General features: G+C 47.4%; 2 protein-coding genes and 1 pseudogene across 8 annotated transcripts in view; 2 read left to right on the forward strand and 1 right to left on the reverse strand.

Annotated features, from left to right (window-relative positions):
• RBM10 (RNA binding motif protein 10) overlaps positions 1–14977 on the reverse strand; it is a 40502-nt gene extending 25525 nt beyond the window's left edge. For 3 of the 7 annotated variants that reach the window (XM_023202759.3, XM_023202758.3, XM_023202755.3), the window contains exons 1-2: positions 14720–14852; positions 12752–12893 (exon numbers count right to left, since the gene is read on the reverse strand). In XM_023202759.3, coding sequence (XP_023058527.1) covers positions 12752–12893; positions 14720–14789 — 212 coding nt within the window. In that variant the 5' untranslated portion in view covers positions 14790–14852. Of the gene's footprint in view, positions 1–12751; positions 12894–14719 lie in introns of all 7 variants that reach the window. The other 4 variants (XM_023202760.3, XM_023202754.3, XM_023202757.3 and 1 more) reach the window with 4 other exon arrangements.
• LOC111536405 lies at positions 1810–3544 on the forward strand (annotated as a pseudogene).
• A 48-nt stretch (positions 14978–15025) lies between the features above and the next one.
• Positions 15026–18029, forward strand: NDUFB11 (NADH:ubiquinone oxidoreductase subunit B11). The gene is made up of 3 exons (XM_023202781.1): positions 15026–15778; positions 17502–17632; positions 17805–18029. The coding sequence occupies exons 1-3, from the start codon at positions 15572–15574 to the stop codon at positions 17926–17928; spliced, it is 462 nt and encodes a 153-aa protein (XP_023058549.1). The 5' UTR covers positions 15026–15571; the 3' UTR covers positions 17929–18029.
• The last annotated feature ends 3752 nt before the right edge of the window (positions 18030–21781 follow it).

The following is a 21781-nucleotide window of genomic DNA, read 5'->3' on the forward strand; positions in this document are numbered from 1 at the left end:
TTTCGCTCTTGTTGCCCAGGCTGGAGTGCAATGGCGCAATCTTGGCTCACCGCAACCTCTGCCTCCCAGGTTCAAGTGATTCTCCTGTCTGAGCCTCCCAAGTATCTGGGATTACAGGCATGCACCACCACGCCTGGCTAATTCTGTATTTTTAGTAGAGACAGGGTTTCTCCATGTTGGTTAGGCTCATCTTGAACTCTCGGCCTCCCAAAGTGCTGGGATTACAGGCATGAGTCACCACACCTGGCCTTCTAGGACTTTTATAGTCTGAAGTCTTACATTTAAATCTTTAATCCATCTTAATTTTTGTATATGGTGAGAGGTAAGGGTCCGGCTTCATTCTTCTGAATATGCTGGCCACCTATCCCAGCACCATTTATTTAACAGGAAGTCCTTTCCCCCTTGCTTACTTTTGTTGATTTTGTCAAAGATCAGATGGTTCTATGTGTGTGGGTTTATTTCTGCATTCTCTACTCTGTTCCACTGGTTTATGTGTCTGTTTTTGCACAGGACCATGCTATTTTGATTACTGTAGCCTTATAGAATAGTTTGAAGTTGGACAATGTGATGCCTCTGGCTTTGTTCTTTTCGCTTAGGATTGCTTTGGCTATTCGACCCAGTAATCCTGCTACTGGGTATATACCCAAAGGAAAATAATTCATTCTATCACATGTACCCATATGTTCAATGCGGCACTTTTTTTCTTTTCTTTTCTTTCTTTCTTTTTTTTTGAGACGGAGTTTTATTCTTATTGCCCAGGCTGGAGTGCCATGGTGCAATCTTGGCTTACTGCAACCTCCACCTCCTGGTTAAAAAGGTTCTCCTGCCTCAGCCTCCCGAGTTGCTAGGATTACAGGCATGCGCCACAATGCCTGGCTAATTTTGTATTTCCAGTAGAGATGGCATTTCTCCATGTTGGTCAGGCTGGTCTTGAACTCCCAACCTCAGGTGATCCGCCCACCTTGGCCTCCCAAAGTGCTGGGATTACTAGCATGGGCCACTGCACCTGGCCGTTGCAGCACTATTCACAATAGCAAGGACATGGAATCTGCCTGAATGCCCATCAATAGTGGAGAAGATAAAGAAAAATGTGGTACATATACACCATGGAATACTATGAAGCCATAAAAAAGACAAAATCATGTCTGTCACAGTCATATGGATGGAGCTGGAAGTTGTTATCCTAAGCCACCTAGCACAAAAACAGAAAACCAAGTACTGCATGTTCTCACTTATAAATGGGAGTTAAATGTTGAATGTACATGAATGCAAATATTGGAACATCAGACATTGGGGATCACTAGACCGGGAAGGTGGGAAGGGGGGCGTGGGCTGAAGGACCATCTGTTGGGAACTAAGCTTACTGCTTGGGTGATGGGATCAACAGGGCCTCAGGCTTCAGTGTCACGCAATTTACCCATGTAAAAAACCTGTACAGGTCAGGTGCGGTGGCTCACGCCTGTAATCCTAGCACTTTGGGAGGCCGAGGAGGCAGGATCATTGACGTCGGGAGTTTGAGACCAGCCTGGGCAACATGGTAAAACTCTTGTCTCTACTAAAAAATACCAAAATTAGCTGGATGTGGTGGTGCATGCCTGTAGTCCCAGCTACTGTGCAGGTTGAGGGACGAGAATTGCTTGAACCAGGGAGGCGGAGGTTACAGTGAGCCAATCGCCCCACTGCACTCCAGCCTGGGTGACAGAGTGAAACTGCGTATAAAAAAAAGAACAACAACAACCTGTATGTGGCCCGCGAGCTCCAGCTGGGTGGTCAGGGCCACCCCGGCCTGGGGCGGGGGCCGGGAGGGGGATGGTAGAGAATGTGACACCAGGTGGCCCTAATCCCGCACCCCAGCCCTTTCCACATCCCTGCCACCAGAGGTGCCCACATGCTCCCAGTGCTCACTGGTCAACAGACTCGGCCTATGGGCGATTTCCTCAGGACCCAGGCTCCTTGCCCAAGGAGGAAGATGGCAGACCTTTCTGAAAGGGAAGAAAGTTGGCTACTGGCTGCGTGAGAAGAAAATCAAGAAGCTCAATTTCCAGGCCGTGGCGGAGCTGTGCAGGAAGCGAGGGACAGAGGTGCAGCTGAGGCCAGGAGTGGCGGCTCACGCCTATAATCCCAGCACTTTGGGAGGCCGAGGAGGGTGGATCACCTGAGGTCGAGAGTTCGAGACCAGCCTGGCCAACATGGTGAAACTCTGTCTCTACTAAAAATACAAAAATTAGCAATGCCCAGTGGCAAGCGCCTGTAATCCCAGCTACTCGGGAGGCTGAGGGAGGAGAATCGCTTGAACCCGGGGGACAGAGGTTACAAGGAGCCGAGATCACACCACTGCACTTCAGCCTGGGCAAAAGAGTGAGCCTCATCTCAAAAAAATAAAAAATAAAAAAAAGAAGTCATGCAGCTGAACCTCAGCCAGCCGCCAACTGAGGAACAGGGACCCCTGGAATTCATCATTCACAAGTTCACAAGTTGACCAGTGTCATCCTTGAAGCCGACCAGAATGACAGCCAGTCCCTGGAGCTGGTGCACAGGTTTCAGGAGTACATCGATGCTCACCCTGAAACCATCGTCCTGGACTCCTTCCCTGCCATCAGAACCCTGCTTGACCGCTCCAAGTCCTGCAAGCTCATCTGGAAGATTGAGGTCTACATGGAAGATGGCAGGATCTACTCACTGCCCTTCATGGAGGAGCCTGTGCGGGGATGACACCATGTGGCTACTGGAGAAGAATGGCCTGGCTTTCCTGTTCATTTGCAAAACCAGACTGGCTCACAGCACCAACTCTCACGAGATGGCTATTGCATTCAATCAGGAGGGCCTGAACGGCATCCAGTCACCCTGTGTGGTCTACAATTTCATCAACCACAACACCGTTCTGTACAAGGTGTTCATGGTCAGCGAGTCCTACACTGTGGTCCAGACACCCCTGCTCAAGAATTCCATGGACACAATGTGACCGCGAATCCATCTTCCTCAATAGCCACGAGGAGTCAAAGCTGGAGTCATCATTGGTCCTGACGGAGCTGGACAAGATTGAGGGGTCTGGTCTGTTCAAGAGCAGCTGAGCAAAAAGGTCATCTGGGAACTCCCCCAGGCCCTGCGGCAGGCGCTGGGAATATTGCTGCTCGGCACCGACATCATCATCAACAACCAGATGGGGCAGCATGCCGTCATCGACATCAGCGCTTTCCCAGGCTACGAGGGCGTGAGCGAGCTCTTCACAGACCTCCGGCACCACATCACCACCATTTTGCAAGACCAGAGCACAGCCACAGCAGCCATGGGAGATGTGGCCCTGCTGAGTCACAGCAAGCTCCTGGCTAAGCCAGTGGGCAGCCTAGCAGGCGAGTGGACATGCAGCGCCAGCCCCAGCTGCTGCAACAGCATGATGGGCCAGGACGCAACCTGGAAGGCCAACGCCTACGCGGGTGGTACCTCCAAGCTGCCGCACCCAAGACTCCGCTGCACCGCCAGCATGTCGCCCAGCTTCTAGCAGCACTGCATGGCCTCCCTGGCCAACAAGACCTCCTCCCAGTAGCCATGGAGCCAAGATCCAGAGGGGTGGCATGGGGCATACCCGCTAGGCTAGCAGCTCCCAATGGCACTGCTACTACTGAGAATCCCTAATGATCTGATTATTCTTTTTCTTAACTTTTAACCTGATTTTCTGACGTCATGATCTAAATGAGGGTTGGGGGAAGATGGAAGAGAACATCAAGTGGTCCAGCGTAGGGGAAAAAGGCCATCCCACCTGATTCCTGCTGTGCAGACTTCTTCACTGAGTTAAAAAAACAAAACAAAACAAAACAAAACCTGTATGTGCATCCTTTAACCTATAATAAAAGTTGAACTTTAAAAAAAAGAAAACAAATATTAGAAAGAAATCATAAGAAAAAACTGTATCTTTTAAAGAGTGGGGTAGGTCTTCCTCAGCAAGCCACATCCCAGCAGTCATAAAAGGAAAATGAATAAATCTGGCTTTGTAAAAATTATAAATCTCTATAGAGTGTAAAAAATATGAGAAACTTAGAAATAAATATGTAATAAAGCAAGTATGGTAAAACGTTCATAGTAGAATCTAGTGGGCCAGGCATGGTGGCTCACGCCTGTAATCCCAGCACTTTGGGAGGCCGAGGCAGGCGGATCACCTGAGGTCAGGAGTTCGAGACCAGCCTGACCAACATGGAGAAACACCATCTCTACTAAAAACACAAAATTAGCCAAGTGTGGTGGCGCATGCCTGTAATCCTAGCAACTCGGGAGGCTGAGGCAGGAGAATCACTTGAACCTGGGAGGTGGAAGTTGCGGTGAGGTGAGATTGTGCCATTGCACTCCAGCCTGGGCAATAAGAGCGAAACTCCATCTCAAAAAAAAAAGAAGAAGAAGAAAAAAAAAAGAATCTAGTGGATGGGTATACATGGTGTTCATTGTAAAATTCTTTAAACTTTGCTACACGCTTGAAATTTCACACTAAAATATGGAAAACACCATAACAATAAGTAACAAATGGGGCAAATATCCATTAAACATGTTTCCATACATTTTGGCTGATTTCCTTTTTTTTTTTTTTTAAACTCCACCTCAAGTTTATTTTTAAGCATTAGTTGAGCAAGTTTGGAGTTAGAAGTGAAAGAATCATGTTTAAAGGAAACGGTAGGTCATCCATAGAACAGTGTTCAGTCATTACGAAAAAAAAAATACTTCTTGCTTTTATAGTACCATCTTCCTCCATTAGGCCTACCTGCATACTATGCTTCATCAACTCTAAGATCACCTCACAACTATACCATTATTTTAGGCACCACTATAAGGCAATGTATGGCTAACAAAACTATGACAAACCATTGATAATATATCCAGATTTCATATATGTTGCAGTGCATCTTAGTTGATGAAAACAAAAATATACAAAACATGAGACACAGTAAAAATGAAAACTACCACTTCATTATACTTTTTCACAAGCAAATAGTGCTCAAAAATGTGAACAGCCAGACATAGTAGCCCACACATGCAATCCCATATACTCTGGAGACTGAGGCAGAGGATCACTCGAGCCCAGGAGTTTAAGACCAGCTTGGGAAACATAGCGAGACCCCACAGAAAAAATTAAAGCCAGATGTTATGGCACACACCTGTAGTTCCAGCTACTGGGGAAGCTGAGGCAGGAGGGATGGCTTGAACCCAGGAACTGGAGGATGCAGTGAGCTATGATCACACCACTGGACACTGTCTCTTTAAAAAATGTGGATTGCCATTTTTAAAACAATTATTTGTTCATGTATTCATTCAAGAAATATTAACCCAACATTTGCTATACGATAAGTACTGTTCTAGGTGATGGGAATACTGCTGTGAACAAAATGAAGTCACTGTCCCCATGAACTCAGCTTGGAACCCAAATTGTTTCCTTTTTTCTTGAGATGGAGTCTCACTCTGTCGCCCAGGCTAGAGTGCAGTGGCAGGATCTCAGCTTACTGCAACCTCCACCTCCCGGGTTCAAGCAATCCTCCTGCCTCAGCCTCCCGATTAGCTGTGATTACAGGCGCCCACCACCGCACCCAGCTAATTTTTTATATTTTTAGTAGAGATGGGGTTTCACCATGTTGGCCAGGGTGGTCTCAAACTCCTGACCTTGTGATTTACCCGCCTCCGCCTCCCAAAGTGCTGGGATTACAGGCGTGAGCCACGACACCTGGCCCCAAATTGTTTCCTTACAGTAAATGCCTGGAGAAGAAATCACTGTCAGTGGTATGAGTAGTTTTAAGGTTCTTGATACAATCGATTTGAACTGTAGTCATCAAAATTCAAGAACTGGGGCCAGCACAGTGGCTCACGCCTGTAATCCCAGCACTTCAGGAGGCTGAGGCGAGTGGATCACCTGAGGTAGGGAGTTCGAGACCAGCCTGGCAAACATGGTGAAACCCTGTCATTACTAAAATACAAAAATTAGCCGGGCGTGGTGGCACACGCCTGTAATTCCTGCTACTCAGGAGGCTGAGGCACAAGAATCCCTTGAGCCTGGAAAGCAGAGGTTGCAGTGAGCCAAGATCACGCCACTGCACTCCAGCCTGGAAGACAGAGTGAGACTATCTCCAAAAACAAAAACAAAAGAAAAAAGGAAAAAAAAAATCAAGAACTGAACAGATGCGAATAAATTTATAAATTTTCAGACGAAATTATTCTGAACTCTCTTGACATCCAATATCCAAACCAAATAAATTCAGGTATTGAACTCTTGCTATCTAAACTCAGGAAGGGAACATATTTGGATAGAAAGGAATACTTTTAATTGGCCACCAGAGCACTCTGAACAAACACTTTCCAAAGGCATACCCCTTTTATAAAGTATTTCTAGGATGCTGGACTGAATAATCATATATGAGGATCTTCACAAAATGAGTATTTCTAGAAAATATAAAATGTTAAAATTGGCAGAAGAGATGAAATGGTAATCAAAAACCAGCTCATCAGATGCTTTTATATTTTTTGAGACAGGGTCTCACTCTGTCACTGAGGCTGGAGTGCAGTGGCATGATCATGGCTTACCACAGCCTCAACCTCCCAGCTCAGGTGATCCTTCTGCCTCAGCCTCCTGAGTAGCTAGAACTATAGGCACCTGCCACCATGCCCAGTTAATTTTTGTATTTTTTGTAGAGACAGAGTTTTGCCATGTTGCCCAGGATGGTTTCAAACTCCTGAGTTCAAGTGATCCAACTGCCTTGGCCCACTGCGCCCAGCCTCCAGATGCTTTTAAAGGTGAGTTCTACCAAGTTTTTCAAGGTACAGATAATTCTTCTACAAGTTTCTCCAATAAAGAGAGAATAACAAAGGCTGCCCAACTCATATCATAAGGCTACCTTAATTCCAATGCCAGATAAATACTGAAAATAAAATTACTGGACTACTTCACTGATAAATACAGGTGTAGATATCCTAGATGATACAATAGCTAATAAAATCTAACAAGGTTTTAAAAATACACATAAATCACTAACATTTTTGCCAAAAACTCATGAGTAAGCATTAGAAAAATCCAAACTGAGAGACATTCTACAAAACAACTAACCTTAAAACATGCTTTCAGTATAATCCATAGGTTCAGGAAAAAAAAAAAAAAACGACAAGGTCATAAAAGACAAAGATAGAATAACTGTTTCAGATTAAAGGAGACAAGGAGCTCAATGCAATACATGATCTTGGACTGGATCCTGGGTTGGGGAAAACCGCTATAAAGGACATTACTGAGAAGAGTGATAACATCTGAATACAATAAAAGTACTATATAATTGTTAAATGTTCTGATATTGATAAGTATATTGTGGTTATGGAAGAGAAAACCTTTGTTCTTAGGACATACATGCTGCCAGACTTAAAAGGTCATGTCAGACTGGACGCCGTGGCTCACGCCTGTAATCCCAACACTTTGGAAGGCCGAGGCGGGCAGATCACCTGAGGTCAGGAGTTTGAGACCAGCCTGACCAACATGGAAAAACTCTGTCTCTACTAAAAATACAAAATTAGCCGGGCATGGTGGTGCATGCCTGTAATCTCAGCTACTTGGGAGACTGAGGCAGGAGAATTGCTTGAACCCAGGAGGCAGAGGTTGCAGTGGGCTGAGATTGCACTATTGCACTCCAGCCTGGGCAACAAGAGTGAAACTCTGACTCCTAAAAAAAAAAAAATCTCCTTGTCTGCCAACTCAAACGATTAAAAAAAAAATTGTGTGTGTATGTGTGTGTGTCTATGTAAAGATATAGAGCTATAGGGTGGGCCAGGTGCGGCAGCTCACGCCTGTAATTCCAGCACTTTGGGAAGCTGAGGCAGGCAGATCACCTGAGGTCAGGAGTTCGAGACCAACCTGACCAACATGGTGAAACCTCGTCTCTACTAAAAATACAAAAATTAGCCAGGCGTAGTGGCGGGCGCCTGTAATCCCAGCTACTTGGGAGGCTGAGGCAGGAGAATCACTTGAACCCGGGAGGCGGAGGTTGCAGTGAGCCAAGATCACGCCATTGCACTCCAGCCTGGGCGAAAGAGTGAGATTCTGTCTCAAAAAAAAAAAAAGGATATAGAGTGATAGAGCAAATGTGGCAAAATACTTACAATAAGTAATTCTGAGTAGAGGATATATGGGAATTCATTATACTTTTTCTTGCAACCCTTCTGTAAATTTGAGGTATTTTCAAAGTAAGAAGTCATAAACATACACATACATACCACGATCAAGTGGGGTATAGCTCAAGAATGCCAAGGATATAATTTAATGCAATTTATGAAATTTTTATTTATTTTTTTGATATGGAATCTCGCTCTGTTGCCCAGGATGGAGTGCAGTGGCACGATCTCAGCTTACTGCAACCTCCACCTCCCAGGTTCAAGCGATTCTCATGTCTTAGTCTCCCCAGTAGCTGGGGTTACAGGCATGCGTCACCACGCCTGGCTGATTTTTGTATTTTTAGTAGAAATGAGGTTTCACCATGTTGGCCAGGCTGGTCTTGAACTCCTGGCCTGAAGCGATCCGCCCACCTTGGCCTCCCAAAATGCTGTGATCCACCACCATGCCAGGCCACAATTTATGAAATTAATGGACAAGGGGAGAAAAAAAGCACAGGATTTTGAAGTTTAATACTTATTTATGGTCAATCTTAGCAAACGAAGATTAGATAATTTTCTTGATTTATTAAAGGATATATTCTAAAAACTTACTGCATGCATCATACTTAATGGAGAAACTTTAGACACATTCCCTTTTATTCCTCTCCATTCTTTCTACTGTCTCAACTGCCATGTGCTAAGGATGGCTACACAGAAGGGGCTGCCTGTCAGCCCTAGATTAATTGCTCTTCTGCAGACTGCCTTTGTAGGAAAGAAAAGTAAACTATCTTGTCTAAGCCATTATTCTTTGGATTTTCTGCCATAACTAGCCAAAGTAAATCTTAATTTGTGCACCCAGTATCACTTATGCTATTTAATATGGTACTAAAAGTCCTGGACAATGCTATAAATGAAGAAAAATAAATAAGTGACAGGATAGATTTGCATACAATATGACCAACTACTTAGAAAGAACATCAGAATCAACAATGAAGTATTAGAAATAACAAGGGCATACAGCAGGGGTAACTTACAGAAATCAACAGCTTTCCTCTACCCCAGCAAATACCAGCATGAAAAATATTTTTCAAAAAATAAGATAACGGCCTGTAGTCCCAGAACTTTGGGAGGCCAAGGTGGGTGGATTGCTGGAGCTCAGGAGTTCAAGATCAGCCTTGGCAACATGGCAAACTCTGTCTCTACAAAAATTATCTGGGCGTGGTGGCGCGTGCCTACAGTCCTAGCTACTTGGAAGGCTGAGGTAGGAAGATCACCTGAGCCTATGGAGGTCGCCACTGCACTCCAGCCTGGGTGACAGAGCAAGACCAAGTCTCAAGAAAAAGAAAAAGATAATGAAAGTGACTGAAGTACCTAGGGATTACTTTAAAAAAGAATACGTAAGACTTGTATTTCTATTTATGAAAATGAAAGCTTTTTATGCTCTTCACGTAAATTTCAAAATATTCTCTACACAGGTCTTAGATGAGATGACTACTTACAAAGATAATTTTCCCCAAATTAATAGAGAAGTTCAGTGCAATATCTATCAAAATTCTTGTTGTTGTTGAGGGACTTTGATAACTTTTGATATAGAATAAAGCCCCACGAATGATTAAATCAACTTTGAAAAATAAGTGCAAAGGAGCTATTAAGACATTCTATAAAGCCATAATAATAAAAACAGTAAGGTGCTGGCACGAGAATGTGTAAATAGACCAGCGGAACAAATTACATCGCTCAAGACGAATCCACGTACATGAGGGAACCTGAAATCAGATGCAGTACCACAGATCAATGAAGAAAGAATGGACTACTTAGGAGGTGGTACTGGAAAAACTGCCTACTATATGGAAGAAAATAAAACCGGAGCTTACCTTATGCCATATTCAAGAGTGGAATCTAGATGGATTAAAGATCTGAATGCAAAAGGTAAAAACTATACATTAGGCCGGGCACGGTGGCCCACGCCTGTAATCCCAGCACTTTGGGAGGCCAAGGCGGGCGGATCAAGAGGTCAGGAGATCAAGACCATCCTGGCTAACATGGTGAAACTCTGTCTCTAATAAAAATACAAAAAATTAGTCGGGTTTGGTGGTGGGCGCCTGTAGTCCCAGCTACTCGGGAGGCTGAGGCAGGAGAATGGCATGAACCAGGGAGGCGGAGTTTGCAGTGAGCTGAGATCGTGCCACTGCACTCCAGCCTGGGTGACAGAGCGAGACCCCGTCTCAAAAAACAAACAAACAAAAGCAACTATACATTAAAAGATAAGGCAAAAAAGGTGATGTTGGGCAAGGCGCGGTGGCTCACGCCTGTAATCCCAACACTTTGGGAGGCCGAGGCAGGTGGATCACCTGAGGTCAGGAGTTCAAGACCAGCCTGACCAACATGGAGAAACCCCATCTCTACTAAAAATACAAAAAATTAGCTGGGCGTGGTAGTGCATGCCTGTAATCCCAGCTACTTGGGAGGCTGAGGCAGGAGAATCTCTTGAACCCAGGAGGTGGAGGTTGTGGTGAGCTGAGATTATGTCATTGCACTCCAGCCTGGGCAACAAGAGTGAAACTTTGTCTCCGGAAAAAAAAAAAAAAAAAAAAAAAGTGATGTCAGCACATCAAAATTAACAACAGGCATCTACTCTTGGGGGAATTATTAAGTAAAATGCAGTAGACATGCCCCATGATGCCCTTGCCAGCAATTGGAAACAAAGCAGTAACATACACATGGCAATACAGACAGATGTTAAAAATACAGCACTGTGCTGGGTGCAGTGGCTCATGCCCGTAATTTCAGCACTTTGGGAGGATCACGTGAGGTTGAGAGTTTGAGACCAGCCTGACCAACATGGAGAAACCCCATCTCTACTAAATATACAAAATTAGTCGGGCATGGTGGCGCATGCCTGTAATCCCAGCTGCTTGGGAAGCTGAGGCGGGAGAATTACTTGAACCTCGGAGGCAGAGATTGCGGTGAGCCGAGATTGTGCCATTACACTCCAGCCTGGGCAATAAGAGCGAAACTCTGTCTCAAAACAAACAAACAAACAACAACAACAAAACAGCACTGTTGGCCAGTTACAGTGGCTCATGCCTTTAATCCCAGCACTTTGGGAGGCCAAGGCAGGAGAATTGCCTGAGCCCAGGAGTTTGAGACCAGCCTGGGCAACACAGAGATACCCTGTCTCAAAACAAAAAACAAAAAAAAACTCCCACTCTAAGTAATACAAAGTTCAGGAAACAAAATGAAGACTGTGGCACCATGCCATGTGTATCAACTGAAAACACAGTCGCTCAAAACAACACTTCATATTTCCATTTTCTATGAAAATGTATCTATATGATACATTTGCAGATACATGTATCTATAAGATACATTTGTATATGTATGTATATTTATATGATACATGTATCTATGATACATTTACAGATACATGTATCTATATGATACATTTGTATATGTATGTATATTTATATGACACATGTATCTATGACACATTTATATGAAAACAATGTATATAATAAATCTGATACATTTTCTATGATATGTATCATAGAAGGATACATATCAAACACACAGAGCAGCTGCCCACAGAGGTGGGAATTGGGAATAAAATGAAAAAATAAACGTGGCAAGAAGAAGCCTTGTGCTGACCTATGACAGAAACCTACCTTGAACTGGAAAGTATGATGAATTCAAACCTCTGCACTTGAGGCCTTTTAAAAGTCAATGGATTTACTTGGTAATAAAGTTTGAACAAAGTATGTATGTCAGCTACTCAAATTCAGAAATGGCCACAGAGCACTTCTAGTGAATACCATCCAAAATCAAATGTCTTTCAAAAAACATTTCTAATGAAAGCCAAGACTGAATAACACTAGGTGATGATGACCTTATCTCAAATTTGGGCTCATTTTTCAGAAAACAAAATATTACAATTCTACATTTTTAAAAGGGGTGGTGGTAGAGGAAACCCTTTGTAAGACATTTTTAAAATTATTTTCTCTTTTTATGAAGCTATCAACTCTTGAATCTTAATAGAGGCTTTCTGGGAGAGTTAGGTCTGCTTTTCTAGGCAATCTTCAAGTGTCATGGCTGGGTCACCTGCCTCGGAACCACCTGGATGGCAAGGGATCACTGAATTTTACCCAGAATTTCTGTATTTTACCCAGTGTTCCAGCTATTCCTTGTTCATAGCAGAGCTGAAGAAATAACTGTCTGAGAGTATCCATTCCAAGCAAGTATCATGCCAACTGTAGCCCATACTGTCCCTGGAATCTCCCACTATCTAACCTGACTTGTCCCCTAGTGGTACTGGGCAAATCCTGACTCTGATGGTGCCATTCCCACCCATCCCTCACACCCCAGGCTATAGCCCCAACTTCAACCTCCCACCTGTTAACTGCATAACCTCGCTGCGACACCATGAGTACTCAGAAGGATGCAATCTCATGTCTCATTCATCACTGCACTCTCAGAGCCTAGCACAAGTCCTGGCTCACAACAGGTGCCAAATACCTGTCTGCTGAAAGAAACTCCTCATCTGCTATTGCTGTTTCCTCTACCCAGAAGCCCCATCCTAGCACCTTCTTGGATCAATTCTCACATAGAGGCAAGCCTAGGCTGTTTGGGAGGCTGGGAATGGATAACTCACCGTCTTTCATACTCCATGTCCTGATAGGGCCTTCGGGGGCTGCTGGGGCCCCTCCTCAGCCGCTGGCTCCGTTTCACTTCCCAGCCACCCCCGCTGCTGCTACCATGATCTGCCAGCCTGGGTGATGTTTCCTGCAGGGACTCTGCAGAGAATGGAGGGAAAAAAGGGGTCAAAACAGTTGGGACAGAGAAGGCCTCCTTGAGAAACCCTCGTTGTCAAGGCTCTTTGCCGCCCCTTAGCCCAGGGACGTTGTCTTCTAGCTCCCAGCACTCCTGTGCATCATAGTGTGAAGGTAGCCCCTACTTGGCCTGCTCCTCCCTTTCCCCGCAAACATGAGGCTAGAGCCCACTGCCCTAGAAAACAGCAGACTTCAGCAGACAGGGGGCATCTTGCAGAGAGACCTGGCGGGGCCACGCACGGTGTGATCAGGGCTTTGCCACCTAAGACAGGTAGACAAATTCAAGCCTGGGGCTGCATCCCAGGGTGGCCGTACGGATACTCTCAGGGCTGAAAGTCTTGCCTGAGATTCAGCACATCAGGCAAGACTTCACAACAATGGGGGCCCCAGGCACCCACCAGGCTCCTTCCATGGGCCCCAAGGGACCATCTCATCCTCCCAACAAGCTGCTGGCTGTCCCCTATAAGGCAGCAAAAGATCATGAAAGGTTCTTGGGGGTGTGTATGAAGGGGCTAACTTGGCAACGAGACAGCTGCTACCTCCCTGGGCTCCTGGCCAACACAGCCTTGGCCCTCACACAGCAACTGGCTCAGCCCTGAGCCCTGTCTCTTATGTGCAGCCAGGTCCCAAGGTGGTTCCCTCCCCAGGGCTCAAGCCCGTTTTCCAGAGGCAAAAGGGGCCCTTTTGGAGGCTGTTCTGAACCACTGTGCTCTTCTACTGGGATGGAGCAGCAGCCACTTCATCCAACCCTCAGGGCTGTGGTGAGAACTCAAGGAATCCTGAGAACCCTGTGACCCAGCCAGAGGTCAGGATGAATCCCAGATCTTCAGGCCCCACCCTCTGAACAGGAATCAGGTAAAGCCAGGCAAATAGCACCTGCCCAACACTAGGTTGCTGCCACGCCTTTGCTCTATGCGCGTACACATACACACACACAGACACACACTCCAACTTTCTCTTCCTCCTCAAGCCACAGGGAACCCGAATTACCTGCTCCCAGGTGGGCAACAGTTAGAATCACACCAGAGGCACTGGCGGCTGAGAGCACAAAAACCCTCAAGAGACTCTGGCAAAGGGGCCAGAGTCACACAGTAACATCCACCACAGCCAAGGGCCAGTCACAGACATGAGCCCCAAATAACTAGGGGCCCACATCACAGAAGGAACCCACAGTAAGGACCACAATTACACACTGGGTCCCCTTTCCATGGATGAGCGTCACTCTCACAAACTCCCCAAAAGAAGGGGCAATGAGTCACACACATTCCCTGCATCCCCCTCCCCACCCAATAAGTGGGTTAGGGTCAATCACAAGGCAGTCGTCCCCCAAGCCCCGCCCCATGGATAAGGATCAGAGCCACAGACACCCCCCCCTCAAAGGGTAAAGACCAGAGTCACATCCTCCCTCTGATCCCCCAGGAATAGAGACCAGAACCACAGAACATTTCCCAATGGATCGATAAACACCAGAGTAACACAGAGCAGCATCCCCTCTCCTATGCACAAGTCGCAGACAACCGCTTCTCCACTGATAAACTTCGGTGTAGCCGACACAGTGATCCACAGTAGCCCACTCCCATCCGTCCCTCCCTTCCCCCAACCCGCACGCACCCATCCCATGTCCCAGTCGCGCACGCGCCTTTGCTCACACCAAAAAAAAACCCCCCCCCAAAAAAAAAAAAAAACCCCTCCTGGGTAGAGACATTGCACGAACCCCTCCGTTCCGCGCATCCCCCCGACCCGAAGTCCGCCCTCGCGCCTCCTCTACGTCCCCGCCCCGGGCCCCTTACCTCCGCCCCCACGACCAGCGTCGACGCTCACCTTCTCGGCCCGGGCTGTCAAGGGAGGGCTCCCAGACATCACCTCGGCCCGCCGCCACCTCCTCCAACTCTCCCAGCTCAGCTGGAGCCGGAGCGCGCAACTACCAAGTCCGAGACTGCAGGCAGATCGGGGGGAGGGGAGAAGCGCCAAGCGCGCTGCCCTCCCAAGGAAACTCACTGCCGCCTACTCCCAGCCGGCCACAGTCACCAGCTCAAAATGGCGACGACGAGAAGGGAGTCGGCGCTCCGACCACCATCCACCTACTAAGGAAGCGCGCTCTGGCCGGCCCCGGTGATTGGTCACCGCCCGCCAGGGGACAGCCCTGGCTTCCTCTGATTGGCAAGCGCTGGCCACCTCCACACCTCCCCACACCCGTGCGAACGCTGCCCTAGTGGAGAAAAGGAGTAGTTATTGGCCAATCCGGCAGGGCCCGCTTTTTAGAAGCTTGATTTCCTTTGAAGATGAAAGACTAGCGGAAGCTCCACCTCTTTCCCCAAAGGGCGAGGGAGCTCTGGGCGATTGGCTGGGAACTATATCCACCCAATGTCCCCGACTTCTTCCTATCCAGGAAATGAGCAGATCCATCAATAAGAAATTTCTCAGCTTGGCCGAAAGGGGGAGAGAATGGTTGGCCCCACGAAGCCACGAAAACTGGAGGCAAAGACGGTTGCTCAACGCCAGGCTCACTGGAAAACAAAATCAGATCTGGGACCTATATAGCGTGGCGGAGGGGGAGCGATAATTGTCGCGCTCTCACCCACTGCAGCTGCGCACAGTCGCATTTCCGTCCCCGCCCCTCAGACCCTGCAGCACCATCTGTCATGGCGGCTGGGCTGTTTGGTTTGAGCGCTCGCCGTCTTTTGGCGGCAGCGGCAACGCGAGGGCTCCCGGCCGCCCGCGTCCGCTGGGAATCTAGCTTCTCCAGGACTGTGATCGCCCCGTCCGCTGTGGCGGGAAAGCGGGCCCCAGAACCGACCACACCGTGGCAAGAGGACCCAGAACCCGAAGACGAAAACTTTTATGAGACGGTAAGAGGCGGGGGGGTGGGGGGGACGGGACCCTGAAGGGGTCAATCCCGGATCGGCAGGTGGGGCGCTGTAGAGGACGTTCTTAGGCAGTAGAGGCCTGCGCGGCCGGCGAAAGCCTAGAAGACTTGGGAATTTTGCCTACCTTGTGTTCCTCCTTTATCTGTCGATATCCGCGTTCCAGGGCCAGAGGCAGGACTGGTTTTATTTTGCAGACAGAAATCACGCCTCAAGTGAACAGCGCTCAAAACGCATTAGAAGCAATATAGTAAAACAACGATAATACTAAACACCGATATGGCACTTGCTCGTTGCTGTCTTCTTTTTTTTTTGTTTTTTTTTAATAGAGACGAGATCTCGCTATGTTGCCCAGGCTGGTCTCGAACTCCTGGCTCAAGCGATCCTCCCGCCTCGGCCTACCAAGCTGCTGGGATTACAGGCATGAGCCACCGCTCTGGGCCCCATCTGTGTTCTAAACACTTGATGTGCATTAGCTCATCTTATCCTCAAACCCCATTTCGAGATAGGCACTATTATTATACTCATCCTACAGATAAGGAAACTGAGGCACAGAGATGTTAAGTGGATTGCCCTAGCTCACATAACTGAATACATGGTGGAGGTGGAACTGGTATTTGAATTTAGGGCTACCAGGTCTGCTGTGCTGTATTAATAGCAGACGCTGTGAAATCAGGCAGCACTGACAGTTACCTACCCATGTGATTTTGGTAGCATAAACCCTTGGTGCCTCAGTTTCTTTGTCTGTAAGATGGGAACAGTAATAGGACACCTAAAAAGTAAGACACCCCACTTGCCTCATGTGATTAAATGAGTAAAAATGGTCGGAACAGCAGCTGGCGCTTCGTAAGTATGTACTCAGTACTAGAATGTGTTTATTATTGCCATGTTTCATCTCACTGAGATATTGTGAGGTTTGTCTATGTGAAAAGACTGGCACATAATAAGTACTTCATCAATACTAACCTCTGGTTAAGGAGCTTGGATGTATAGGATGCTCGTTCATTCTGTAAATATGTATTGAGGGCCTGCTGTGTGCCAGGCTCAGTTCAGAGCCCTGGGGATACAGCAGTGTGGAAATCAGACAAAGCCCATGCTCTCATAGAGCTTACATTGATAGTGCAGAAGACAGAAAATAAGCACGTAAAATATTGGAAAACAATAATACAGAGTAGTATAATAGATAATATAATGTGAGAATGTATGATATACAGAGAATAGGGAAGGTGTGCTACTTAGGTAAACATAGGCTAGAAAGAGACACGGAAGGAAGAGAGGATGTGAAGACAAAGTTAGGCAAGGTAAGTGGATAGAGGATGACTTGGGTGTAGGGGGCTATTTCATTGGGTTGAGCCATAAGAAATTGCCAGTATTCAACCATTTGTGACCTATAAAAATAGCAGTTTCCTATGCTTCAACTTTGAAAGACAAGGTAACTAGGGAGTGCCTCCTGAAGGAAGTGGTGATAAATCCAAAACGTTGAATGAGGAGACAGATCCAGCCATGACTAGAGCTGGAAGAAAGGCTTTCCAGGCAGAGAGCAGCAAGTGCAGTGGCTCTGCGGTGGGAAGGAGCTTGACATATCCCAAGAATGGAAACAGAGGAATTTAGTGAGAGGGGCGTATGGAGACCAAGTTATGTTATGCAGGGCCAGAATAAGGCTTTGTGGAGCAGCAGGAAGCCCTCATTGACCTCTCTTTCTCCACAGAACCCAGACTCCCATGGTTATGACAAGGACCCCATTTTAGACGTCTGGAACATGCGAGTTGTCTTCTTCTTTGGCGTCTCCATCGTCCTGGTCCTTGGCAGCACCTATGTGGCCTATCTGCCTGACTACAGGTGCATGGGGTGTCCAAGAGCGTGGGATGGGTAGGAGGCAGAGGCAGGGATGGAGGTTGAAGGGGATTCTGCAGGAGTCTTATTCCTGCACCATTGGGAATAGGGAGCTGAGATGAGGGATTGGTGTCAATTGAGGCTCCCTCACGTCTACCCCTGCTGTTTGCACTGCCAGGATGAAAGAGTGGTCCCGCCGCGAAGCTGAGAGACTTGTGAAATACCGAGAGGCCAATGGCCTTCCCATCATGGAATCCAACTACTTCGACCCCAGCAAGATCCAGCTGCCAGAGGATGAGTGACCAGTTGCTGAGTGGGGCTCAAGAAGTACCACCTTCCCCACCTCCTGCCTGCCATTCTGACCTCTTCTCAGAGCACCTAATTAAAGGGGCTGAAAGTCCGACTCGCTAATGTTGATTGTGTTGTGAAGGGGATGTGGGGTAGGGGTGTCAGAAGCTTTAAAAGGGCTGCTGCAGCCTTCCCTGGGTGTTCTGGCTATATATTGCTGTGTGACAAACACCTTAAAACTTAGTGGCTTAAAACCACAATTCAGTCTTCTCTTTCATGGCCCTGTGGGTTGACTGGGCTCAGTAAGGTGGCTCTTCTTGGGGTCTCAGGTAGTTGTAGTTAGATGGTGGCTGGGACTGGAGTCATTTAAAGGCTCAACTGGGCCGGGTGTCTAAGATGGCTTCTTCATTCACATGTCTGGCACTTCAGTCCTCTTCCATATGGCCTCTCTAGAACAAAACCCCTTTACTTTTTTTTTTTTTTTTAGACGGAGCCTTGCTCTGTCACTCAGGCTGGAGTGGCATGATCTCTGCTCACTGCAACCTCTGCTTCCCGGGTTCAAGCGATTCTCCTGCCTCAGCCTCCAGAGTAGCTGGGACAACAGGCGCCTGCCACCACACCCAGCTAATTTTTGTATTTTTAGTAGAGACGGGGTTTCATCATGTTAGCCAGGATGGTCTCGATCTCCTGACCTCGTGATCTGCCCGCCTCGGCCTCCCAAAGTGCTGGGATTACAGGCGTGAGCCACCATGCCCAGCCTCTTTTTTTTTTTAAGAAGGAGTTTTGCTCTTGTCACCCAGCTGGAGTACGGTGGCATGATCTCGGCTCACTGCAACCTCCGCCTCCCAGGTTCAAGCAATTCTGCTGCAGCCTCCTGAGTAGCTGGGATTACAGGCGCCCACCCCATGCCCAGCTAATTTTTCTATTTTTAGTAGAGATGGGGTTTCACCATGTTGGTCAGGCTGATTTTCAAACTCTGACCTTAGATCATCCACCTGCCTCAGCCTCCCAAAGTGCTGGGATTACAGGCATGAGCCACTGCACCCGGCTTAACCTCGGCTTCTTACATGATGGCTTGGGACTCCTCTGGATGAGAGTGTGGCACATGGGAAGAAATTGTTGGCACCTATCTTTAGAGCCAGACCACCTCACTGGGACCTCCTACGTTTGAAGAGAGGCCAGGGCAAGCAGGGATTAAGGTGGAGAGTGAGTGCAGGGCTTTCTGTTGCTAAGGGTGGGTGTTTTGTCTCTCCTCCCTGTGTTCTCTGCTTCTCCCTGGGCTTTGGGTTTTGCCCCTGTCCTGTGTGTTGGTGAGTCTGGATGCCTGTATTCCCTTCTGTCCCAAATCTGGATGACTTCTAACTCAAGATACGCATCTGTATGTGTGTGTATGTATGTGCACCTGTGTCTGCTTCTCACCCCCTTTCCTCTCTTTGTCTTTCTGTGTCTCGAAATCAAGAAGTCTTTTCTCCCTTACTTTCTTCCTCTGTGGAAATAGGCTGTCTCCTTGCACCAGGGTTGCTGTCTCCGTCTGGCAGATGGAGTAGGGGACTTGTTCTGGCCCTGGCTGAGTTTCTTTCAGAGGCATCTCTGTTAAGTATGGGCTTCCCTTCACCCTCCTGGCATCTCTTCCTTCCACAGCCCCCACATTCAAATCACCACCTCATGTATTCATTGCTACAATCTCTGTGCTTGTCCCTGCCTGGGGCTTCGAAGGGTATAGGAGCCTCCAGCCACTGGCTACAGGAAGAAAATCTGGCTTGCCAAATTCAGCACTAGAGGCAATGCCCTACTTCTAGTTACTGGGTCTCAGGAGAGCCCAAATCCGCTTACATGTGGCTGAGGCAGGAGCCATATCTGCATGAGCCTTCCTGCAAGTGAGGAAGACCCTGAGGGCTTCCCCTGCCCCAGCGATGCTTTGTGGGGCCAGTCTCCCAACTCGAGTGTACCCCAAAGCAGAGAGTACTGATGTGTAAAGGGAGTACTCTCTGCCCTCCCCCCTGAAGTTAGTGGGACTATGGAAGTGAAAGGGGCATGTTACCCCAGCCACCAAGTACCTGGGTATATTGGAGCAATAACCCCTATAATAAGCCTCAGCCTGGCGCCCAGAGAGCACATTCTCTCCACTCCCCCCCAGGATGTAAATTCCAGAAGGGCAGGTATTCACTTATGTTCTGTTCACTTACAGCAGTGACTGGCACGGTATGTACTTGGTAAACGTTTGGTATTGATACCTCCTGTGTAGGTGACATCCCACGCCCATCCTTGCCTTCTGGCTTACACCCCCTGAGGATGAACACTTCTCATTCCCCTCTGCTCTGCCTCATCAAGCTCCAGGGCTCTCCAGAAGCCTCCATTCTGGTCAAACAAAACGCTGCACTTAGACTTAATCTTAAAATCCAAGCCCTGGCCCCATTCTGACTACAATACTATCTTCCCCTCCCTCATCGTGACCCAGCCACACTGGCTGACTCTTTATAAATGATTGAATTAAAATATACATGCAGAAAAGCGCACAAAGCTCATTTACTTTTTATAAATTGGGCACACCCATATAACCAGCACTTAGGTCAAGAAATATACTTTGGGAGGCAGAGGCGGACTGATGTCTTGAGCTTGGGAGTTTGAGACCAGCCTGGGCAACATGGTGAAACCTCGTCTCTACAAAAAATACAAAAATTAACGAGGCTTGATGGTCCCAGCTACTAAGGGTGTTGAGGTGGGAGGATCGCTTGAGCCTAGGAGGCAAACGTTGCAGTGAGCCGAGATCGCACCATGCCACTGCACTCCAGCCTGGGCCACAGAGTGAGACCCTGTCTCAAAAACAGACAGACAAAAATCACAACATGGCAAACCCCAGAAGCTCCCTTCAGGTCTTCCCTCTTCCCCACCAAAGGTAGCCATTCTCCTGACTTCTAACAATGTTAGGTTACTTTGGTCTGGTTTTGTGTCCAGTTTCTTTCATTCTGCACAATGTTTGTGAGACTGATCAACATCATCACATACGTGAGTAGTTAGTTCATCCTCATTGCTGTAGTCTATTTCATTGTATGAACAGACCAGACTTTAGCCATTCTTACGTTGCTGAGCATTTGAGTTGTTTTATATTTGGGACTATTAAGAATTTTTTTTTCTTCTGAGACAGAGGCTTGCTCTGTCACTCAGGCTGGAGTACAGTGGTGTGATTTTGCTCACTGCAACCTCCACCTCCCGGGTTCGAGCAATTCTCGTGTCTCAGCCTCCTGAGTAGCTGGGGTTGCAGGCGTGAGCCACCAGGCCCTGCTAATTTTTGTATTTGTAGTAGAGATAGGGTTTCACCAGGTTGGCCAGGCTGGTCTTGAACCCCTGACCTTAAGTGATCCACCTGCCTTGGCCTCCCAAAGTGCTGGGATTACAGGCGTGAGCCACTGTGCCTGGCTAAGAATAATTCCGTGAACATTCTTGTACACATCTTTTGATAGACATATGCACTCATTTCTTGGGTATATACCTAGGAATGGAATTGCTAAGTCATTGGGTAGACATGTGACCAATCAGCTTCAGTAAATCATGCCAATTTTCCAATCTACACTTTCCTAGAGGTGACTCCCCATCTTTCGGCATTTCTGGTCTTTTTCACTGTAGCCATTCTGGTGGATGACCGAACCTTTTTTTTTTTTTTCTTTTCTTGAGACGGTCTCGCTCTGCTGCCCAGGCTGGAATGCAGTGGCACGATCTCCGGTCACTGCAACCTCCTTCTCCCATGTTCAAACGATTCTCCTGCCTCAGCCTCCTAAGTAGCTGGAACTACAGGCACCCACCATCATGCCCGGCTGATTTTGTTTGTATTTTTTTTTTTTAGTAGAGACGGGGTTTCACCATGTTGGT

The sequence above is a fragment of the Piliocolobus tephrosceles genome, chromosome 12 (genome assembly GCF_002776525.5).
Source record: "Piliocolobus tephrosceles isolate RC106 chromosome 12, ASM277652v3, whole genome shotgun sequence".
NCBI classification, from domain to species: Eukaryota; Metazoa; Chordata; class Mammalia; order Primates; family Cercopithecidae; genus Piliocolobus; species Piliocolobus tephrosceles.